At 46.8% G+C, this 24690-nt stretch overlaps 1 protein-coding gene across 1 annotated transcript in view; it reads right to left on the minus strand.

Moving 5' to 3' along the window:
- Window positions 1-24690, minus strand: part of CLCA4 (chloride channel accessory 4) — a 162574-nt gene that overhangs the window by 109877 nt on the left and 28007 nt on the right. Inside the window, exon 5 of the mRNA XM_063941503.1 lies at window positions 18395-18572. Coding sequence (XP_063797573.1) covers window positions 18395-18572 — 178 coding nt within the window. The remainder of the gene's footprint in view (window positions 1-18394; window positions 18573-24690) is intronic.

Here is a 24690-nt window from a genome sequence, read left to right on the forward strand (position 1 = left end):
CCCGAGACCTGGCGCAATACCTCCGAAGTTTTTTGCTGAGGCGTGACGCCATCATGTCTATTTGAGGAGTTCGTGTTACGTCTGCAAAGACTTCTTGATGAAGTCCCCACTCTCCTGGATGGAGATTGTGTCTGCTGAGGAAGTCTGCTTCCCAGTTGCCCACTCCCGGAATGAAGACAGCCGACAGAGCGCTTACATGATTTTCCGCCCAGCGAAGGATCCTTGTGGCTTCCGCCATCGCGACTCTGCTTCTTGTCCCACCTTGGCGGTTCACATGAGCCACTGCTGTGACATTGTCTGATTGAATCAGACCCGGTAGGTTTCGAAGAAAACTCTCCACTTGTCGAAGGCCGTTGTAAATTGCCCTGAGTTCCAACACATTGATGTGTAGACAGGACTCCTGGTCTGACCAAAGACCCTGAAATTTTTTTCCCTGTGTGACCGCTCCCCATCCTCGGAGGCTCGCGTCCGTGGTAACCAGGATCCAATCCTGAATTCCGAACCTGCGACCCTCCAGGAGGTGAGCACTTTGCAACCACCACAGGAGTGACACTCTGGTCCCTGGGGACAGAGTTATTTTCCGATGTAAGTGCAGATGAGACGCGGACCACTTGTCCAGAAGGTCCCATTGAAAAGTCCTTGCATGGAACCTTCCGAAGGGAATGGCCTCGTAGGCCGCCACCATTTTCCCCAGAACTCGAGTGCATTGTAGAGATGAGCGCTGGAAATTTTTCGGGTTTTGTGTTTTGGTTTTGGGTTCGGTTCCGCGGCCGTGTTTTGGGTTCGACCGCGTTTTGGCAAAACCTCACCGAATTTTTTTGTCGGATTCGGGTGTGTTTTGGATTCGGGTGTTTTTTTCAAAAAACCCTAAAAAACAGCTTAAATCATAGAATTTGGGGGTCATTTTGATCCCAAAGTATTATTAACCTCAAAAACCATAATTTCCACTCATTTTCAGTCTATTCTGAATACCTCACACCTCACAATCTTATTTTTAGTCCTAAAATTTGCACCGAGGTCGCTGTGTGAGTAAGATAAGCGACCCTAGTGGCCGACACAAACACCGGGCCCATCTAGGAGTGGCACTGCAGTGTCACGCAGGATGTCCCTTCCAAAAAACCCTCCCCAAACAGCACATGACGCAAAGAAAAAAAGAGGCGCAATGAGGTAGCTGTGTGAGTAAGATAAGCGACCCTAGTGGCCGACACAAACACCGGGCCCATCTAGGAGTGGCACTGCAGTGTCACGCAGGATGTCCCTTCCAAAAAACCCTCCCCAAACAGCACATGACGCAAAGAAAAAAAGAGGCGCAATGAGGTAGCTGACTGTGTGAGTAAGATAAGCGACCCTAGTGGCCGACACAAACACCGGGCCCATCTAGGAGTGGCACTGCAGTGTCACGCAGGATGGCCCTTCCAAAAAACCCTCCCCAAACAGCACATGACGCAAAGAAAAAAAGAGGCGCAATGAGGTAGCTGACTGTGTGAGTAAGATAAGCGACCCTAGTGGCCGACACAAACACCGGGCCCATCTAGGAGTGGCACTGCAGTGTCACGCAGGATGTCCCTTCCAAAAAACCCTCCCCAAACAGCACATGACGCAAAGAAAAAAAGAGGCGCAATGAGGTAGCTGACTGTGTGAGTAAGATAAGCGACCCTAGTGGCCGACACAAACACCGGGCCCATCTAGGAGTGGCACTGCAGTGTCACGCAGGATGGCCCTTCCAAAAAACCCTCCCCAAACAGCACATGACGCAAAGAAAAATAAAAGAAAAAAGAGGTGCAAGATGGAATTGTCCTTGGGCCCTCCCACCCACCCTTATGTTGTATAAACAGGACATGCACACTTTAACCAACCCATCATTTCAGTGACAGGGTCTGCCACACGACTGTGACTGATATGACGGGTTGGTTTGGACCCCCCCCAAAAAAGAAGCAATTAATCTCTCCTTGCACAAACTGGCTCTACAGAGGCAAGATGTCCACCTCATCATCATCCTCCGATATATCACCGTGTACATCCCCCTCCTCACAGATTATCAATTCGTCCCCACTGGAATCCACCATCTCAGCTCCCTGTGTACTTTGTGGAGGCAATTGCTGCTGGTCAATGTCTCCGCGGAGGAATTGATTATAATTCATTTTAATGAACATCATCTTCTCCACATTTTCTGGATGTAACCTCGTACGCCGATTGCTGACAAGGTGAGCGGCGGCACTAAACACTCTTTCGGAGTACACACTTGTGGGAGGGCAACTTAGGTAGAATAAAGCCAGTTTGTGCAAGGGCCTCCAAATTGCCTCTTTTTCCTGCCAGTATAAGTACGGACTGTGTGACGTGCCTACTTGGATGCGGTCACTCATATAATCCTCCACCATTCTTTCAATGTTGAGAGAATCATATGCAGTGACAGTAGACGACATGTCCGTAATCGTTGTCAGGTCCTTCAGTCCGGACCAGATGTCAGCATCAGCAGTCGCTCCAGACTGCCCTGCATCACCGCCAGCGGGTAAGCTCGGAATTCTGAGCCTTTTCCTCGCACCCCCAGTTGCGGGAGAATGTGAAGGAGGAGATGTTGACAGGTCGCGTTCCGCTTGACTTGACAATTTTGTCACCAGCAGGTCTTTGCACCCCAGCGGACTTGTGTCTGCCGGAAAGAGAGATCCAAGGTAGGTTTTAAATCTAGGATCGAGCACGGTGGCCAAAATGTAGTGCTCTGATTTCAACAGATTGACCACCCGTGAATCCTTGTTAAGCGAATTAAGGGCTGCATCCACAAGTCCCACATGCCTAGCGGAATCGTTCCCTTTTAGCTCCTTCTTCAATGCCTCCAGCTTCTTCTGCAAAAGCCTGATGAGGGGAATGACCTGACTCAGGCTGGCAGTGTCTGAACTGACTTCACGTGTGGCAAGTTCAAGGGGCATCAGAACCTTGCACAACGTTGAAATCATTCTCCACTGCACTTGAGACAGGTGCATTCCACCTCCTATATCGTGCTCAATTGTATAGGCTTGAATGGCCTTTTGCTGCTCCTCCAACCTCTGAAGCATATAGAGGGTTGAATTCCACCTCGTTACCACTTCTTGCTTCAGATGATGGCAGGGCAGGTTCAGTAGTTTTTGGTGGTGCTCCAGTCTTCTGTACGTGGTGCCTGTACGCCGAAAGTGTCCCGCAATTCTTCTGGCCACCGACAGCATCTCTTGCACGCCCCTGTCGTTTTTTTAAAAATTCTGCACCACCAAATTCAAGGTATGTGCAAAACATGGGACGTGCTGGAATTTGCCCATATTTAATGCACACACAATATTGCTGGCGTTGTCCGATGCCACAAATCCACAGGAGAGTCCAATTGGGGTAAGCCATTCTGCGATGATCTTCCTCAGTTGCCGTAAGAGGTTTTCAGCTGTGTGCGTATTCTGGAAAGCGGTGATACAAAGCGTAGCCTGCCTAGGAAAGAGTTGGCGTTTGCGAGATGCTGCTACTGGTGCCGCCGCTGCTGTTCTTGCGGCGGGAGTCCATACATCTACCCAGTGGGCTGTCACAGTCATATAGTCCTGACCCTGCCCTGCTCCACTTGTCCACATGTCCGTGGTTAAGTGGACATTGGGTACAACTGCATTTTTTAGGACACTGGTGAGTCTTTTTCTGACGTCCGTGTACATTCTCGGTATCGCCTGCCTAGAGAAGTGGAACCTAGATGGTATTTGGTAACGGGGGCACACTGCCTCAATAAATTGTCTAGTTCCCTGTGAACTAACGGCGGATACCGGACGCACGTCTAACACCAACATAGTTGTCAAGGCCTCAGTTATCCGCTTTGCAGCAGGATGACTGCTGTGATATTTCATCTTCCTCGCAAAGGACTGTTGGACAGTCAATTGCTTACTGGAAGTAGTACAAGTGGGCTTACGACTTCCCCTCTGGGATGACCATCGACTCCCAGCAGCAACAACAGCAGCGCCAGCAGCAGTAGGCGTTACACGCAAGGATGCATCGGAGGAATCCCAGGCAGGAGAGGACTCGTCAGAATTGCCAGTGACATGGCCTGCAGGACTATTGGCATTCCTGGGGAAGGAGGAAATTGACACTGAGGGAGTTGGTGGGGTGGTTTGCGTGAGCTTGGTTACAAGAGGAAGGGATTTACTGGTCAGTGGACTGCTTCCGCTGTCGCCCAAAGTTTTTGAACTTGTCACTGACTTATTATGAATGCGCTGCAGGTGACGTATAAGGGAGGATGTTCCGAGGTGGTTAACGTCCTTACCCCTACTTATTACAGCTTGACAAAGGGAACACACGACTTGACAAATGTCCGCATTTCTGGTGAAATACTTCCACACCGAAGAGCTGATTTTTTTGGTATTTTCACCAGGCATGTCAACGGCCATATTCCTCCCACGGACAACAGGTGTCTCCCCGGGTGCCTGACTTAAACAAACCACCTCACCATCAGAATCCTCCTGGTCAATTTCCTCCCCAGCGCCAGCAACACCCATATCCTCCTCATCCTGGTGTACTTCAACACTGACATCTTCAATCTGACTATCAGGAACTGGACTGCGGGTGCTCCTTCCAGCACTTGCAGGGGGCGTGCAAATGGTGGAAGGCGCATGCTCTTCACGTCCAGTGTTGGGAAGGTCAGGCATCGCAACCGACACAATTGGACTCTCCTTGTGGATTTGGGATTTCGAAGAACGCACAGTTCTTTGCGGTGCTTTTGCCAGCTTGAGTCTTTTCAGTTTTCTAGCGAGAGGCTGAGTGCTTCCATCCTCATGTGAAGCTGAACCACTAGCCATGAACATAGGCCAGGGCCTCAGCCGTTCCTTGCCACTCCGTGTGGTAAATGGCATATTGGCAAGTTTACGCTTCTCCTCCGACAATTTTATTTTAGGTTTTGGAGTCCTTTTTTTACTGATATTTGGTGTTTTGGATTTGACATGCTCTGTACTATGACATTGGGCATCGGCCTTGGCAGACGACGTTGCTGGCATTTCATCGTCTCGGCCATGACTAGTGGCAGCAGCTTCAGCACGAGGTGGAAGTGGATCTTGATCTTTCTCTAATTTTGGAACCTCAACATTTTTGTTCTCCATATTTTAATAGGCACAACTAAAAGGCACCTCAGGTAAACAATGGAGATGGATGGATACTAGTATACAATTATGGATGGACTGCCGAGTGCCGACACAGAGGTAGCTACAGCCGTGGACTATTGTACTGTACTGTGTCTGCTGCTAATATAGACTGGATGATAATGAGATGTAGTATGTATGTATAAAGAAGAAAGAAAAAAAAACCACGGGTAGGTGGTATACAATTATGGATGGACTGCCGAGTGCCGACACAGAGGTAGCTACAGCCGTGGACTACCGTACTGTACTGTGTCTGCTGCTAATATAGACTGGATGATAATGAGATGTAGTATGTATAAAGAAGAAAGAAAAAAAAAACCACGGGTAGGTGGTATACAATTATGGACGGACTGCCGAGTGCCGACACAGAGGTAGCTACAGCCGTGGACTACCGTACTGTACTGTGTCTGCTGCTAATATAGACTGGATGATAATGAGATGTAGTATGTATAAAGAAGAAAAAAAAAAAATCACGGGTAGGTGGTATACAATTATGGATGGACTGCCGAGTGCCGACACAGAGGTAGCTACAGCCGTGGACTACCGTACTGTACTGTGTCTGCTGCTAATATAGACTGGATGATAATGAGATGTAGTATGTATAAAGAAGAAAGAAAAAAAAACCACGGGTAGGTGGTATACAATTATGGATGGACTGCCGAGTGCCGACACAGAGGTAGCTACAGCCGTGGACTACCGTACTGTGTCTGCTGCTAATATAGACTGGATGATAATGAGATGTAGTATGTATAAAGAAGAAAGAAAAAAAAACCACGGGTAGGTGGTATACAATTATGGACGGACTGCCGAGTGCCGACACAGAGGTAGCTACAGCCGTGGACTACCGTACTGTACTGTGTCTGCTGCTAATATAGACTGGATGATAATGAGATGTAGTATGTATAAAGAAGAAAGAAAAAAAAACCACGGGTAGGTGGTATACAATTATGGATGGACTGCCGAGTGCCGACACAGAGGTAGCTACAGCCGTGGACTACCGTACTGTACTGTGTCTGCTGCTAATATAGACTGGATGATAATGAGATGTAGTATGTATAAAGAAGAAAGAAAAAAAACCACGGGTAGGTGGTATACAATTATGGATGGACTGCCGAGTGCCGACACAGAGGTAGCTACAGCCGTGGACTACCGTACTGTGTCTGCTGCTAATATAGACTGGATGATAATGAGATGTAGTATGTATAAAGAAGAAAGAAAAAAAAAACCACGGGTAGGTGGTATACAATTATGGACGGACTGCCGAGTGCCGACACAGAGGTAGCTACAGCCATGGACTACCGTACTGTACTGTGTCTGCTGCTAATATAGACTGGATGATAATGAGATGTAGTATGTATAAAGAAGAAAGAAAAAAAAACCACGGGTAGGTGGTATACAATTATGGATGGACTGCCGAGTGCCGACACAGAGGTAGCTACAGCCGTGGACTACCGTACTGTACTGTGTCTGCTGCTAATATAGACTGGATGATAATGAGATGTAGTATGTATAAAGAAGAAAGAAAAAAAAAACACGGGTAGGTGGTATACAATTATGGATGGACTGCCGAGTGCCGACACAGAGGTAGCTACAGCCGTGGACTACCGTACTGTGTCTGCTGCTAATATAGACTGGTTGATAATGAGATGTAGTATGTATAAAGAAGAAAAAAAAAACACGGGTAGGTGGTATACAATTATGGACGGACTGCCGAGTGCCGACACAGAGGTAGCTACAGCCGTGGACTACCGTACTGTACTGTGTCTGCTGCTAATATAGACTGGATGATAATGAGATGTAGTATGTATAAAGAAGAAAGAAAAAAAAAACCACGGGTAGGTGGTATACAATTATGGATGGACTGCCGAGTGCCGACACAGAGGTAGCTACAGCCGTGAACTACCGTACTGTGTCTGCTGCGACTGGATGATAAATAATGATATAAAAAATATATATATATCACTACTGCAGCCGGACAGGTATATATTATATAATGACGGACCTGCTGGACACTGTCTGTCAGCAGAATGAGTTTTTTATTTTATAGAATAAAAAAACACCACACAAGTCACACGACGTGTGTTTAACTTTTACAGGCAGACATTCACAATACAATATAGTATACTATATACTGGTGGTCAGGTCACTGGTCAGTCACACTGGCAGTGGCACTCCTGCAGAAAAAAAGTGTGCACTGTTTAATTTTAATATGTACTCCTGGCTCCTGCTATAACCTAACTGCTCCCCAGTCTCCCCCACAATTAAGCTGTGTGAGCACAGTCAGATATTATACATAGATGATGCAGCAGCACACTGGGCTGAGCACAGATATGGTATGTGACTGAGTCACTGTGTATCGTTTTTTCAGGCAGAGAACGGATTATATTAAATAATATAAAACTGCACTGGTGGTCACTGGTCAGTCACTAGTATAACTAACTAATACTATCAGCAAAATTCTGCACTCTCTGTCTGAGTACTCCTCCTAAGCTCCAGTAAATGAAGTGTCACTGTCTCACTCTGTCACTAGTATAACTAACTAATACTATCAGCAAAATTCTGCACTCTCTGTCTGAGTACTCCTCCTAAGCTCCAGTAAATGAAGTGTCACTGTCTCACTCTCACTCTCCTATCTATTTCTTCTCTAAACGGAGAGGACGCCAGCCACGTCCTCTCCCTATGAATCTCAATGCACGTGTAAAATGGCGGCGACGCGCGGCTCCTTATATAGAATCCGAGTCTCGCGATAGAATCCGAGCCTCGCGAGAATCCGACAGCGTCATGATGACGTTCGGGCGCGCTCGGGTTAACCGAGCAAGGCGGGAAGATCCGAGTCGCTCGGATCCGTGTAAAAAAAGCTGAAGTTCGGGCGGGTTCGGATTCCGAGGAACCGAACCCGCTCATCTCTAGTGCATTGGTGAACTGACACCCTTTTCGGTTTTAGCAGGTCTCTGACCATGTTCTGGATGTCTTGGGCTTTCTCTATTGGGAGGAAGACCTTCATTTGTTCCGTATCCAGTATCATACCTAGGAACGGTTGTCGAGTTGTCGGAATCAACTGTGACTTCGGTAGATTTAGAATCCAACCGTGTTGCTGGAGCACTCTCAGAGAGAGCGCCACACTGCTCAGCAATTTCTCCCTTGATCTAGCTTTTATCAGGAGATCGTCCAAGTATGGGATAATTGTGACTCCATGCTTGCGCAGGATCACCATCATTTCTGCCATTATCTTGGTGAAAATCCTCGGGGCCGTGGAGAGTCCAAACGGCAACGTCTGAAATTGGTAATGACAATCCTGTACAGCGAATCTCAGGTATTCCTGATGGGGGGCATATATGGGGACATGAAGGTACGCATCCTTTATGTCCAGAGACACCATAAACTCCCCCTCCTCCATGTTGGCTATTATCGCTCTGAGAGATTCCATTTTGAATTTGAATCTTTTTATGTACAGGTTTAGGGATTTCAGATTCAAAATAGGTCTGACCGAACCATCCGGTTTCGGGACCACAAATAGGGTTGAGTAGTAACCTCTTCCCTGCTGGTGCAGGGGAACCTTGATTATCACTTGCTGTATACACAGCGTTTGAATTGCAGCTAACAATATATCCCTTTCCGATGTGGAAGCTGGTAGGGCCGATTTGAAAAATCGGCGCGGGGGCACCTCCTCGAATTCCAATTTGTAACCCTGGGAAGCTATTTCCAACACCCAGGGATTCAGGGTCGAACTGACCCAGGCCTGACTGAAAAGTCGAAGACGTGCCACCACCGGTGCGGACTCCCTCAGGGGAGCCCCAGCGTCATGCTGTGGGTTTTGGAGCAGCCGGGGAGGACTTTTGTTCCTGGGCACCTGCCGAAGCAGGTGCTCTCTTGCCTCTGCCCTTACCTCTGGCGAGGAAAGAGGATCCCCGACCTCTTTTGGACTTGTGCGACCGAAAGGACTGCATCTGATAGGGTGTTACTTTCTTTTGCTGTTGGGGAATATATGGTAAAAAATTTGATTTACCTGCTGTAGCTGTGGAAACCAGGCCTGTCAGCCCATCCCCAAACAATACATCACCCTTATAGGGTAGTACTTCCATATGTTTTTTGGAATCCGCATCACCCGTCCATTGGCGAGTCCATAAGGATCTTCTCGCTGAGATAGACATGGCATTGGCCCTAGAAGCTAGCAATCCAATGTCCCTTTGAGCATCCCTCATAAATAAGACTGCGTCTTTAATATGGGCTAGAGTTAAGAATATAGTATCCTTATCCATATTATCAAATTGATCTGTCAGCTCATCTGTCCAAGCTGCAATTGCGCTACACACCCATGCCGACGCAATTGTCGGTCTTAGCACAGCACCCGTATGAGAATAAATACACTTTAAGGTAGTTTCTTGCCTGCGATCTGCAGGGTCCTTAAGGGCCGCTGTGTCAGGAGACGGTAGCGCCACTTTCTTGGACAAGCGCGTCAGGGCCTTGTCCACAGTGGGGGGTGATTCCCAAATCTCCCTGTCCTGCTTAGGGAAGGGGTATGCCATATAAATTCTTTTGGGGATCTGCGGTCTCTAATCCGGAGTCTCACAAACTTTTCCAAAGAAATCATTCAATTCATGAGATGTGGGAAAGTTAGTAATCTGTTTCTTTTCCTTAAACATGTGTACCCTTGTGTCGGGGACCGAGGGTTCATCCTCAATATGCAACACATCCCTTATTGCCACAATCATACACTGAATGGTTTTAGTCACTCTAGGGTGCAATTTTACTTCGTCGTAGTCGACACTGGAATCAGAATCTGTGTCGGTAGTAGTGTCTTGTGTTAAGGGACGCTTTTGAGATCCCGACGGGCCCTGTGAGTCGGTCCAATCCGAGGATTGACCCCCTGATGTCCCCCCTAATGCAGCCTTATCAAGCCTTTTATGTAAAGATGCCACACTTGCATTCAACATATGCCACATGTCCATCCAATCCGGAGTCGGCACAACCGACGGGGACACACCACTCATTTGCTCCACCTCCTCCTTGGAGAAGCCTTGCGCCTCAGACATGTCGACACACACGTACCGACACCCCACACACACAGGGATTAACCTATAAGGGGACAAAACCCCAACCAGGCCCTAAGGAGAGACAGAGAGAGAGTATGCCAGCACACACCAGTGCTTAAAAACACTGGAAAAAATATGACCAGATAGCGCTTTTCTATATATAATATGCCAATTCCCACTCACTGCGTCGCTAATGTGCCCCCCTCCTCTTTTTTACAGCCTGTGAAGTTCAGCAGGGGAGAGACCAGGGAGCCAGCGTTTTTCTCATGCAGCTTCTGTGGAGAAAATGGCGCTGGTTAGTGCTGAGGATCAAGCCCCGCCCACCCGACGGCGGGGTTCGGTCCCAGTGATTTTTCAATAAAAAATTGCGGGGGATCATAGATTTACTGCCTCCGCAGCCTAATCAATCTGCATTTGCCCAAATGTGAGGTTTATTGCTGCCCAGGGTGCCCCCCCCCCCCCCCCCCCCTGCACCCTGCACCCTTCAGTGCTGCTCTGTGTGTGACTGGGAGCAATGGCGCGCAGCTTACCGCTGCGTGCCTTACCTCATGAAGATCTGATGTCTTCTGCCGCCTAAGTTGTCTTCTGCCTTCTCATCCGGCTTCTATCTTCGGCATCTGTGTGGAGGACGGCGGCGCGGCTCCGGGACGAACCCCAGGTGAGACCTGTGCTCCGACTCCCTCTGGAGCTAACGGTGCCCAGTAGCTTTAGAAGCTGTGCCCAACTTGACAAGCCAGCTCTGCTTCTCTCTCCTCGGTCCCACGATGCAGGGAGCCTGTTGCCAACAGGACTCCCTGAAAATAAAAAACCTAACAAAATTCTTCTTCAACAGAAAACTCTGGAGAGCTCTCTGCAGTGCACCCATTCTCCTCTGGGCACAAGATCTAACTGAGGTCTGGAGGAGGGGCATAGAGGGAGGAGCCAGTGCACACCCATAGTCAAAGTTCTTTTTAGGTGCCCTATCTCCTGCGGAGCCCGTCTATACCCCATGGTCCTTACGGAGTCCCCAGCATCCTCTAGGACGTAAGAGAAAACATATACTAATGCAATACACAAGCTGACGTGATGATCATCAGCACAGTATTTTTCAGTGTTTACAAATAAATAAAAAATATATTGCCAGATATACATAATGTCCCGAGTAGTGCCAGATACACATAATGTCCCCAGTATAGTGCCAGAGACACATACTGCCCTGAATATAGTGCCAGATACACATAACCCCTTAGTATACTGCCACATACTGTACACATAATGCCCCAGTATAGTACCAGATACACATAATGCCCCAGTATAGTGCCAGATACACATACTGCACCCAGTATAGTGCCAGTTACACATAGTACCCCTGTATAGTGCCAGTTACACATAATGCCCCTGTATAGTGCTCGTTACACATACTGCCCCAGTATAATACCAGATACACATACTGCCCCTGTATAGTTCCGAATATACATAAAGCCAGATACACATAACACAGTGCCAGTACAGTGCCAGATACACATAAAGCCAACAGCAGCTGTTATATATAATGTCCCTCCCCAGCAGTGCTCACTGACCCAGGCCTCCTCCACCACTGCTGCGCTGCTGGACTGCCTCTGCTGTCATCATGTCTGGGGCAGGAGAGCACAGGGTGTGCCTCTCCTGCCCCATCATTGAGCTCAGTCTCTGGTGCCATTTTAATTATGGCAACGGCTCATGAGCTAATCAAAGCTTGCTCTGATTAGCTGGCAAAGCAGCGTCAAAAGCCTACCCTGAATATGGTGCTGTTGGCAGGTGAAAGAGGGCAGGTGCTGTCAGATAGATGGCACCAGTGGGGTGACTGTGGCCATGTCCTCAGCTGCATTACTCCAGGAGATTGCCCTGCTTGCCTGCACCTAGATCCACGCCTGGATGTAGACTAGATTCTCACCTCTCTGATTTAAAATGAGACACAATGCACATACTTACTCAATGTTTTCAATTATGCGTGAGTATAAGAGTGGAATTCAATTGCCAATGAAGGGTGCGAATTGCCATTGCCATGGCATTTAAATGTGGCATTGGCACCCCATCTCACAGACTTTGCCAAATGCCAGATTTGCACAAAAGTGCCCGCTACTCTATGAGGCAACACTTTTGTGCGAGATTGGGCTGCCATACAGTGCAGCTATTGTTGCACTGATTTGGCCTGGTGAACAGATTTCCTCCTGACCCGTCGGGCTGGTGGAGGAGGTCATGTGACTGCGGTCAGCTGACCGGCGGTCACATGAATACCACCCGTGAACTCAGTTGCTTTATTGATAACAGTGGAGGCTATACTCAGACATACTCAGACTTAGATTCTGCACCTAGCGTGGGACAGGTGCAAAGGTGCAAATTATAAGGTAGCATCTGATGGTAACATCTAAAGACGCACAAAGTGACCTTAAGGATTGGGGTAAGAAACGTTTACCATAGCTGGGTAGGCTTAGTGTGGTTAACATTAATGTTCTTCCCAAAGTTCTGTACTTGCTTTAGACCCTACCAATACACATCCCTAAGACCTGGTTTTGGGACTTAAATAATGTTATTAGAGACTTTGTGTTGGGGAATAAGAGACCACGGTTTCAGCATGCAATCCTCTTTAGACGCAGACACATGGGAGGACTTTAACTACCACACTTTTTGGTTTATTATGATGCCTTCATATTGGGAAGGGTACTGGAGTGGTCTCGTATGATGATTAAACAGTGGGATACCATGGAGCAGGAATCTTTGCCTACACAGTACATTGCACAGTACCCCTGGTGATCTAAAGTCCCTGTTATTTCTCACCCTACCATTGGCCCTACTTTGGCCCATTGGAACAGACTGTGGAAATTATCCTGTGTGTCTTCCATATTTTCCCCTCTGACCCCTCCTTTTCACATCCCTGATTATTCTCTGGGTGTCGCTGGTTCGGTTTTAACTATATGGATGCAGCAGGGCATGCACAGGGTTGGTCAACAGGTGGAAGAGGGGAGTGTGTCTTCTATTCCCTCCCTGCAGATTAAATGGGACCTCCCCCCATCTGAGATTTAACTATATTTGCAATTGGAACACTTTGTACAAAGTAGGGAACTATGTATGGCTTTGCTAGACCTTTGACCACTTTTGAGAACATGTGCCTAGCCTCTCTACTGTATGTCCGGTACATTTACTTCTCGAGGGGGTATGGACTACTGAACATATGTACCCTGCCCTCCCTAAATATGCCACAGACTAGGTACGTGACCTACAGTTGGATTTGGCAGATGAAGCGTGGACTAGGATCTTTCTGAACACTTTAGCTAGTTCTGTAAGTTACTCTGTGATTGAGATTCAATTTAACGTCCTCTCACGTTGGTATCGATGTCCCCTTACTCTAGCTAAGATGTTTCCCAGTGTGCCACACGCATGCTGGCATTGCAATGCAGAGGTCGGTTCCACGCTACATATATAGTGGGACTGTCGAATCATGCGCTGCTGTTGGGCCAGAGTAGTATCAACTACTAGGGCAATAGTGGGTGAGGAGGTCCCTTCTACTCCCTTTTTCTGCCTGTTGAACTCTTACTCTGGCTCTCTATCTACCTACATAAAGTCCTTACTGAAGTTCCTCAATAGTGCTGTGAAAGCCGTAATCCTGGATCACTGGCAGTCTACATCGCCTCCCACGATTAAAAAATGGTTTACGCCTATTGACATGTAATGGTCAATGGAGGATCTCCAAGTGACCCCAGAGATGATACCCGAGTGACCCCAGAGAGGATCCAGGATTTCATGGCTACTTGGCACACTTGGCTGGAAAATAAATCCCTGTGATCATATCTTATGAATGTAACCTGAGTTTGGGTTTCCGGATTTTCTATCCCCTCTTAATGAACATTTACACTTGCCATTGCAGGTGGACAGAATGCCTCTAATATCCATTCTATCTGTATTCTAGGGCTTCCTGTTCTTCGCCTTTCTCCTTCCCCTTCTGTCCTGTATTTTCCATTTTTGTTTGATGTCTTTGTCTTTGTTGACCTGTCGAATTTCTTGTTTTCTTTAAATGTCTTACATTGTTTACCTGATTTATACTGGATACTGTTTTGGACTCTCTTGCTACATTTTGTATCTGTTTTTATGATTAATCTGTGGTAGAGTTTATGGGGTACATTTACTAAGATGGGAGTTTTATTTAAGATGGGATGTTGCCCATAGCAACCAATCAGATTCCAGGCATTATCTTCTAGAAGGTACTAGATAAATGAGAAGTAAAATCTGATTGGTAAATTTACCCCTATTTATATATTTTTATATTGCGTGTGTTGCACTATTTTTTTACCATTTTGTATCCTGTATTGTTTTTTTTGAAAATTAATAAATATATATTGAAAAATAAAATAAAGATGCACAAAGTGGGATTTTTGCATCTACCGAAGTACAAAGTGAGGGTTTAATTTCTTGCACATTCAGACGGACAAGTACAGTAGATCAGGGAAAGGGTATTTACATATAATTAGTATAAAGTCACAGATGTAACTACGGCAATGAACCCTAAAGCGATTGCAGCAGCGTGCAACAGAATCAGCTCCTTTGTCTCTGTCACAAGATCAGTGGTTGGCAATCTACAATACCCATCCTACCTCTGACTCTTGTATATGTATCTTATGCTCTGCTGCTTATCTCTCTTTGGTGTTTATTTTGGCACAACTCACTGACTCTGTGCCAAGCTATATTTAAATCTTGCTCTTAGACCGGGCACATTTGACTGCTATTTCAGTTTTTTTTTTTTATCTTTCTTACTGTTTATCTTTCTCTTGACTGTTTATTTAACTTTCTGCTATTTATCTCAGCTTTTTACAGCTGATTATCTCTGTATGCAGCTGCCTATTTCTGCACAGCTCTGCCTTTTCAATGTTTATAGCCTTTGATCTCTCAAAACTCTCGCAGTCTATAACTATGGTGCCCCACCCCTCATTAAGTAGCACCTGCTCTCCCTCTGACCACACAACATCTCCCCCTCTTTTCAGTGCATGTGCACTAGTGTACCTATTCACACAGCTTCTAACATTGGGGGTCATTCCGAGTTGATCGCTAGATAAAAATGTTCGCTGCGCAGCGATTAAGTGAAAAAGCAGCACTTCTGCGCATGCGTACGCAGCGCAGTGCGCACACGCGATGTACTTTCACAATGGGCTACTTAATTTTACACAAGGTCTAGCGAAGCTTTTCAGTCGCAATGGCAGCTGCAGAATGATTGACAGGAAAGGGGCATTTCTGGGTGTCAACTGACCGTTTTCAGGGAGTGTTCGAAAAAATGCAGGCGTGCCAGGAAAAATGCAGGCGTGTCTGGGAGAACGCAGGCGTGGCTGGCTGAATGCAGGTCGTGTTTGTGACGTCAAATCCGGAACTGAACAATCTGAAGTTATCGCAAGCTAGGAGTAGGTCTGGAGCTACTCTGAAACGGCACAATTTTTTTTTTTAGTCGCTCTGCGATCCTTTCGGTCGCACTTCTGCTAAGCTAAGACACACTCCCAGAGGGCGGCGGCTTAGCGTTTGCACGGCTGCTAAAAACAGCTAGCGAGCAATCAACTCGGAATGACCCCCATTGTCAAATATAGATATTGTTTAGAGTGTGCCTCATTAAGTGGTCACCGAGTATGGATAGCGGTGTAATGATGCCTCGGATGTCTCCTCTAGGAAAACAAATCAATATCCTGAAAGTGGGTTCTGTTAGGTGTTAGGGTAATGGTGCTGCCTCACTGACATCGCCGCCTCACTGACAGTAACACATCGCTGCCTCACTGATAGCAGCACATCACTGCCTCACTGACAGCAGCACATCCCTGCCTCACTGAATTCAGCACATCACTGCCTCACTGACAGCAGCACATCATCACCTCACTGACAGCAGCACATCGCTGCCTCACTGACAGCAGCACATCGCTGCCTCACTGACAGCAACGCATCACTGCCTCACTGACAGCAACACATCACTGCCTCACTGACAGCAACACATCACTGGCTTATTGACAGCAGCACATCACTGCCTCACTGACTTCAGCACATCACTGCCTCACTGATAGCAGCACATCATCACCTCACTGACAGCAGCACATCGCTGCCTCCCTGATAGCAGCACATCATCACCTCACTGACAGCAGCACATCGCTGCCTCACTGCCTGACAGACATACAGATTTTTTTATAGAAAATTTCATCTGTTTTATTCACTTACACGGTTATCCAGTTACATGTTTGTTCATCAAAATAATTCACATTAAACAGCCTATTCTGAACTACTGTACATCACTAACAAAAACTCACATGGATATCTACCAAGCCAATCTAAAACCATGAAAAGCACAGGAGACAAAATAAATAGATCACCCCATTGGTAAAAGCCTCTAATGCAAAAGCTCTGTATAACCACCCAGTCCAACATACATTTCATCAGTTTAGTATGTCTTAATATTCAGCTAAGTCCAGTCCTATGATATGGGTTGCCTGAGCTAGGTAAAGAAGATCTCCACAAATGTGCAGCTCTTAACAACCGTATGCATTGCGTGCCTGCACCATAGGGATGGCCATCGACAATTACAAATCATCCATGGTTTATGGTTGATGCTGAATACTTTTGTCATAGGTAGGAGAGAACCAGATGGTTTCTCGCCATCGATGGTATAGATCCACACGATGGCTCTATTTTTTTTTCTAGAGTGCCAGAACACAGAGCATAGCTCCTCCCCTGACACCCAGAAAGCCTTGCCCAAGGTTCTGGTTGGCCCATGGGCCATTTAGTGAAAGTACAGGGATGACCAAAGGTTTGTGAAACCATCGATGGTCACCATCGATGGACACCTGCCAAACCAGCATCAATGGCAGCCATCAATGGTAGGCACCCTGATAGCCATCGCTACTGTACCGACAGTGTGTGTGAGGAGGAGGAGCCAACAGAGGAGCTTAGGGGTAAGTGCCATGCAATGCAGGACTAGACTACATGGCCACAGACAGTGTGCTTCTGTTTTGTCTTTATTTGCCCCTGCAAGTTGCACACTGGAAGTTTGGGTCTGGGCTTCCATGCTCACCACTCTGACTCTGGGCTGGGATAATTCGACTTTGGCTATGGTCATACAGGGTCGGTCTGTAAAACTGGTGGCTGGTCAGCCACCAGTGTACCAACAGCGGGATCCCGGCCACTGGTGTGTCGGCAGCAGGGCGATCGCTTGCAAGCCCCTTGTGGGCTCGCTGCGCTCGCCACGCTGCTGGCACAGTGGCTCACTGCGCTCACCACAAGTTATATTCTCCCTTTATGGGTGTCGTGGACACCCATAGAGGGACAAAAGCGTGTGGATCCAGTATTTCACCGCTAGTCGGGATTCCGGCGTCGGCATTGTGACGTCCGGGATCCCGACTAGCGGTATTGTAACTGATTCTCAGTCATACTGAGTCCTGCCCTCCTATATTAGAAGGTGGGATTCTGAGTGAATGGGGCTGCCCACTGTACCAATCCGACCCTAACCAGATGCAGAAAAAAGTTTTTTCCTGGAGACAGTGAAAAAAATGAAATGATGCGGCTGCACAGGTTATACATAGGTTGCCAATGGCCGCAGCAAAGGCTTCCATGCCAGGCCTACCCTGACTATGGAAAACTTAAGAAAAGACTATGAAAAATGATATGCATTTAGTAAAGTGTTTCTATTTTTGCCTATTCATTTTCAGCAGCTTTAGCAGCTTTAGCAGCTTTGTCCTTGCAGGGATGCAGAGATAGAGCAAGTGTGAAGTACCTGTACAATCGCCTGTCCGGTGGCCTGTCCACGCCAGCAAAGTATAACCATGCACACGCATGATGGTGCACCCATTCCACCTACAGTGGATGTATATAGAAAATGTACAGCAGACTAGTATGGTTTATGCACTGGGACAATGGCCACACTCCCATACACTTTGCCCCACCCCTAAGTAATGAGAGAGAAAGATCTCATGGAGGACCCGTAACCATGTAAAAACATTAGCCCCAATAGGGAAAGCTTAATTAAAAAAAAAAAAAAAAAAAACGCTAAAAAAAAAAAAGTACTCAAAAGTGTTTGTACAGCCAGCATATCACATGATGAAATCTGCTGAGAAAATTTGCCCTCTACCACAGCTAAAGACACCTTGTGGCCAACTTGTACAGCAAATCCAGCTCAATAAACCAGCACTTCAACCAGTTTTGAACACTCATCCTCTTTTTCAGGTAACAGAAAAGGATCATAATTATAATACTTACATCAGGTAGTGCTTGATTGTACATTATAGATTCTGTAACAAACTGCGACTTGTCAGGCACAAAAACACAACCGTCTTCATAAAGGCCATTGTCAGGATTAAAATCACATTCTCTAATGGTACATACGCTTCCTTTACATATCTGTACTGTGTTTTTACCAAAAATATCAACCGAGCACCTAGAACCAAGAAAAATAGAAATTACAGCTATAGTTTCAGGCTTTAAAAAAGTTATACATTTGCCAGACATTCACTGATAAAATAAAATATAAAGACATTGGGGTTGATTGAGAGTTGCAAGCAATCTTGTAGTGTTTGCACTAAGCATGGTCTGAGCTAAGCATACGCAACTATGAGCAAAAGCAGAGTCATGCGCATCTTCTTTTGTGGGGTAATTAGTGCAACCGGATGGCAAGTTTAGGCTAAGTGTTCTGAGAATGTGTCATGGGTGTGTAGGTGAAATTACAGGATGAAATGAGTTGCGTGTATGCAGGGAGCCAGCATCCGGGTGGCAGATAGAGAGTATATAGACAGACAGTAGGTGGGTCGACACCAGATGTTCGACAGGTAATATGTCAACAAGGTCAAAAGATTGACAGTTAATTGGTTGACATGGACTTAGGTCAACATGGTCAACATGGTCGACATGCAAATGGTCAACATAAAAAGAAGTTGATGCTATTTTCATGATGGTTAGGGGATAGGGTTAGGCACTTGAAGGGGGGTTGGGGTTAGGTTGTGGAAGGGAACGGTTAGGGTTGGGAACTAGGGGGAGAGTTAGGCTTGGGCACTAGGGGGAAAGTTAGGGTTAGGCACTAGGAGGAGAAATAGGATTCGGCACTATGGGGAGAGTTATGGTTAGGCATTAGTGGGAGGTTAGGGTTAGGCAACAGGGGGAGAGATAGGGTTAGGCACTAGGAGGAGAATTAGGGTTGGGCAGTAGGGGGAAAGTTAGGGTTAGGCACTAGGAGGAGGGTTAGGGTTAGGCACCAGGGAGTGGTTACGGTTAGACACCAGAGTGAGAGATAAGGCTAGGCACTAGGGGGAGAGTTAGGGTTAGGCACTAGGGGGAGGGTTAGGGCTAGGCACCAAGGGGAGGTTATGGTTAGGCACTAAGGGGAGAGATAAGGGTAGGCACTAAAGGGGAGGTTAGGGTTAAGCACTAATGGGAGAGTTAGGTAGTAGGGGGAGGTCATGGTTAGGCACTAAGGTAAGAGATAGGATTAGGCACTTTGGGGAGAGTTAGGGTTAGGCACTAGGAGGAGTTTAGAGTTAGGCAGCAGGGGGAGAGATAGGGTAAGGCACTAGGGGGAAGTTTAATGCTAGGCACTAAGGGGAGAGAAAGGGTTAGGCAGCAGTGGGAGGTTAGGGTTAGGCACTAAGGAGAGGTTAGGGCTAGCCAAAAAGGGGAAGTAAGGGTTTGACACTAGGGGGAGAGTTAAGGTTAGGTAGCAGGGGAAGGATATGGTTAGGCACTAGGTGGAGAGATAGGTATAATCACTAGGGCGAGATTTAAGGTTAGGCAGCAGGGGGATGTTTGGTTAGGCACTAGGGGGAGAGATAGGGTTAGACACTAAGGGGAGAGTTAGGGTTAGGCAAACGTGCTTAGTGATGATTACTTTCACGGATTGTATGTTGTGGCCGCATAGATGCCGCCAACTCTAAATATAGAGAAAGACGTGCGGCCGATGTCGAGAAGCTGCCACCACTGGTGTCAAAAACAACTGCTCGTGGCTACAGATCTTCAATGGTTTGTGAAGCATTGATGGTCGATGCGCGGAGGCTCCTCCCTTCCCAAGTCAGAGGCCTTGTATCAATATTCTTAAATGATATCAGATCATCATAATCAAAATGATCCATGAAATTAGCTATCATAGTAATACCGATATTTAAAATGTAAAAAAAATATATACAGTATATATTTCCAAAAATAATTTTTCCCTCAATATATTAATAAATTGATACTGTAAGTACGGATAATTGGAGCAAACATTGTAGGCCAGGGCTCTGCTACAGTATGTTTACATGTCCCCAGTGGCAGGTATATACTGGGTGAATAGTGTCCTGCCTGATTAAATTTCCTTCTCTGCTGCTGATGCGTGGGGAATGTTGCTGGGCTGCAGATTCCTCTGAGATTGGCGGCTGCTGGAAAAATATATTCTAGCAGCTGCCCAGTGGGTGTTTCTGAATAATTGAATCAAATACAGTATGAGCATGTCAGGGAAAGCCCAGCCTAGCATGGTTACATCTGATGCGACCAGTGGCGTCACAAGGGGGTTGCAAGGGGGTGCAGCCTGCTGAGGGGTGACACCAAAATGCCAGCTCCTGTTCAGTGACAGGAACCAGGTGCTGCACTGTAACAATATGAGCAGCACTCGGCTCCTGTCACTGTGTAGGAGCCGGCACTGCACTCCCCGGGGGCACCTCGCATCTCCCAAACCCCCAGAGTAATGAAAACGGGGGATGGGGCATGAAGCTCAGCCCCCTCTGTGAAACCCTGCCCCTTCTCACGAAGCCAAACCCCTTTGTACGTCACCTCACCGGGTGTCACTAAAGTAAGTGACGCCTCTGGATGCGACCACACCAGGCAAGAGGTTAACACTCCACCAGATCTTTCCTATTCAATTCATTTTAGAGAGAAAATATAGTGGTATATTGCCGAAAAATATGTTATTAGTTTATTTATTTACAATCTAAATATTCTGTTAACAAAATTAACATAAATGTCTCCAGTCCCAAACTGTCTGCCTATTGTTTCTGGGTGCCCTGTTGTGATGAAGGAGCACTCCAGAATTGGAGAAGAATTTAGAGGACATTTTTAAGATCTAAAAGGCAAAGCTGATTTAACCATTTTTTATCTATTGCATGTTGTTTTAATTATCACTTATTTGCACAAAATAAGATTTATTATCTTTCTTTGCCTTAATGTAACATTTATTGACTGACACTTAGATAACTTTAGTGCCTTGCACTACAATGCTGTTTTATATATTAGTTTATTCAAATTGCTAATGCAATTATATATATTGTTTGTACATGTTGTATATTGCGTATTATATGCTAGTGATGTTTAGGTTGTCTTGTCTCATCTGATCAATGTTTTTGTAAGGTCATTTAGTTTATTGCAAAAATAGGAATTTAATTACCTACTGGTAAATCCTTTTCTCGTAGTCCGTAGAGGATGCTGGGGTTCACATTAGTACCATGGGGTATAAACGGGTCCACTACGAGCACTTGGCACTTTAAGAGTTTGAGAGTGTGGGCTGGCTCCTCCCTCTATGCCCCTCCTACCAGACTCAGTCTAGAAACTGTTCCCGAGGAGACGGACATACTTCGAGAGAAGGATTCAACACAGATAGTGACGAGATTCACACCAGCTCACACAAACAAGGCAAACCAAGCTAACTAGCTTGAACTCAGCAACGGCTGAAAAACATTACTTAACCAAGTAACAAGGCAGTACTTAACTAAGAACAAAGTTGTTACTGAATCAGATAACCACTGCAGGGTAATAAAGTGCTGGGCGGGCGCCCAGCATCCTCTTCGGACTACGAGAAAAGGATTTACCGGTAGGTAATTAAAATCCAATTTTCTCTTACGTCTTAGAGGATGCTGGTGTCCACATTAGTACCATGGGGATGTACCAAAGCTCCCAGTACTGGAGGGAGAGTGGGGAGGCTCCTGCAGAACTGACTGACCAAACTTTAGGTCCACAGAGGCCAAAGTATTGAACTTGTAGAACTTAGCAAACGTGTTCGACCCAGACCAAGTAGCTGCTCGGCAAAGCTGTAAAGCGGAGACACCCCGGGCAGCCGTCCAGGAAGAACCCACCTTACGGGTAGAGTGGGTCTTAACAGATTTTGTATACGGCAAACCTGCCGTAGAATACGCATGCTGAATAGTGAACCTGATCCAGCGAGAGATCGTCTGCTTAGAAGCAGAACACCCAATTTTCTTGGGATCATACAGGACAAACAGAGAGTCCAATTTTCTGTGATGAGAAGTCCTCTTCACATAGATTTTCAGAGCCCTTACAACATCCAAGGACTTTGAAGGTATTGAGGAGTCAGTAGCAACTGGCACCACAATAGGTTGGTTGATATGAAATGCCGACACAACATTTGGAAGGAACTGCTGACGTGGTGGAGCTCAGCTCTATCTTCATGGAAGATCAAGTAGGGACTTTTGCAAGACAAAGCCCCCAACTCCGACACACGTCTAGCAGAAGCTAAGGCCAACAAAGTGACAGCCTTCCAAGTGAGAAACTTGACCTCAACCTCCTGTAGAGGCTCAAACCAATGCGATTGGAGGAACTGTAACACCAAGTCAAGCTACCAGGGTGCCATAGGCGGTACAGAGGGAGGCTGGATGTGCAGAACCCCTGTAAAAAAATAAAATGTATATAGACCCACTGAAAAGTCACAGCTGCTGGAAGGGGTTTGTCAGACCTCCAGAAGGTAAATAAATAAAGCAAAAAAATCTGTAAAAAAAAGTTTGAACCTCAGGGAGGGCAGCCAATTGTTTCTGGAAGAAAATGGATAAGGCCGAAATCTGGACTTTTACGGATCACAACCTCAGGCACATATCCACACCTGCTTGCAGGAAGAGGAGAAACCGTTCCAGTGGAAACTCCACCAAAGGAAACTTCTTGGATTCACACCAAGATACATACTTTTTCCAAATGCGATGGTAATGTTTAGACGTTACTCCTTTCCTAGCCTGTATGACTTTTTTCAGAATGCCCTTCCAAGCTAATATCTGGCGTTCAACCTCCATGCCGTCAAAAGTAGCAACGGTAAGTCTTGATAAGCGAACGTTGCAGAAGGTCCTCGTGAAGAGGATGAGGCCTTGGATCTTCCAGCAGTAAGTCCAGAAGATCCGCATACCAAGCTCGCCTTGGCCAGTCTGGAGCAATGAGAATTGCCTGAACCTTTGTTCTCTTTATGAGATTTAGAATTCTTGGAATGAGTGGAAGTGGAGGGAACACATACACTGACTTGAACACCCATGGAGTTACCAGGGCATCCATCGCCACTGCTTGTGGGTCTCTCGACCTGGAACAGTACCTCCGAAGTTTCTTGTTGAGACGTGAGGCCATCATGTCTATTTGAGGCACGCCCCAACGACTGGTGGTCACATCCGTGAACACCTCCGGATGGAGGCCCCATTATCCTGGATGGAGATCATGTCTGCTGAGGAAGTCCGCTTCCCAGTTGTCCACTCCTGGAAGGAAGATCGCTGACAGCGCCAATGCGTGCCTTTCTGCCCAGAGGAGGATTCTTGTCACCTCTGACATTGCAGCTCTGCTCTTTGTTCCTCCCTGTCGGTTTATGTATGCCACCGTCGTTACATTGTCCGACTGAACTTAAATGGCCCAATCTTGTAGAAGATGTGCCACCTGGAGAAGACCGTTGTACATGGCTCTTAGCTCCAGAATGTTTATTGGAAGAACGGCTTCCAGAGTTGACCATCTTCCTTGGAAGGTCTCCCCTTGGGTGACCGCTTCCCAACCTCTGAGACTTGCATCCGTGGGTAGAAGGATCCAGTCCTGAACTCTGAACCTGTGGCCCTCTAGAAGGTGAGGCATTTGCAGCCACCAGAGGAGCGAAATCCTTGCCTTTGGTGAGATACGTATCCTCAGGTGCATGTGCAGATGAGAGCCTTACCATTTGTCTAGGAGATCCAGCTGGAAGGGTCGCGCATGGAATCTTCCATATGGTAGAGCCTCGTAGGAGGCAACAATCTTCCCCACTTCCCCAGAAGGCGGATGCACTGATGAACCGATACCCGGGGAGGCTTCAAGACATCCTGGACCATTGATTGTATCACCAACGCTTTCTCCACTGGGAGGAATACCCTCTACACTTCTGTGTCTAGGATCATCCCCAGGAAGGACAATCTCCTTGTTGGTTCCAAATGTGACTTTGGAAGGTTCAGGATCCAACCGTGAGCCCTGAGCAGTCGAGTCGTGAGAGCAATGGACTGCAACAATTTCTCCCTGGACACTGCCTTTATCAACAGATCGTCCAGGTATGGAATTTTGTTCACTCCCTGCTTGCGGAGAACCATCATCTCTGCCATCACCTTGGTGAACACCCTCGGTGCCGCGGAGAGGCCGAATGACAGTGCCTGGAACTGATAGTGACAGTCTAACAGTGCAAATCGGAGATGAACCTGATGTGGCGGCCAAATCGGAATGTGAAGGTACGCATCCTTGATATCCAGGGATACCAGAAACTCCCCCTCCTCCAGACCTGAGATCACTGCTTTCAGAGATTCCATTTTGAATCTGAACTC

The sequence above is a fragment of the Pseudophryne corroboree genome, chromosome 9 (genome assembly GCF_028390025.1).
Source record: "Pseudophryne corroboree isolate aPseCor3 chromosome 9, aPseCor3.hap2, whole genome shotgun sequence".
Classification (NCBI taxonomy): domain Eukaryota; kingdom Metazoa; phylum Chordata; class Amphibia; order Anura; family Myobatrachidae; genus Pseudophryne; species Pseudophryne corroboree.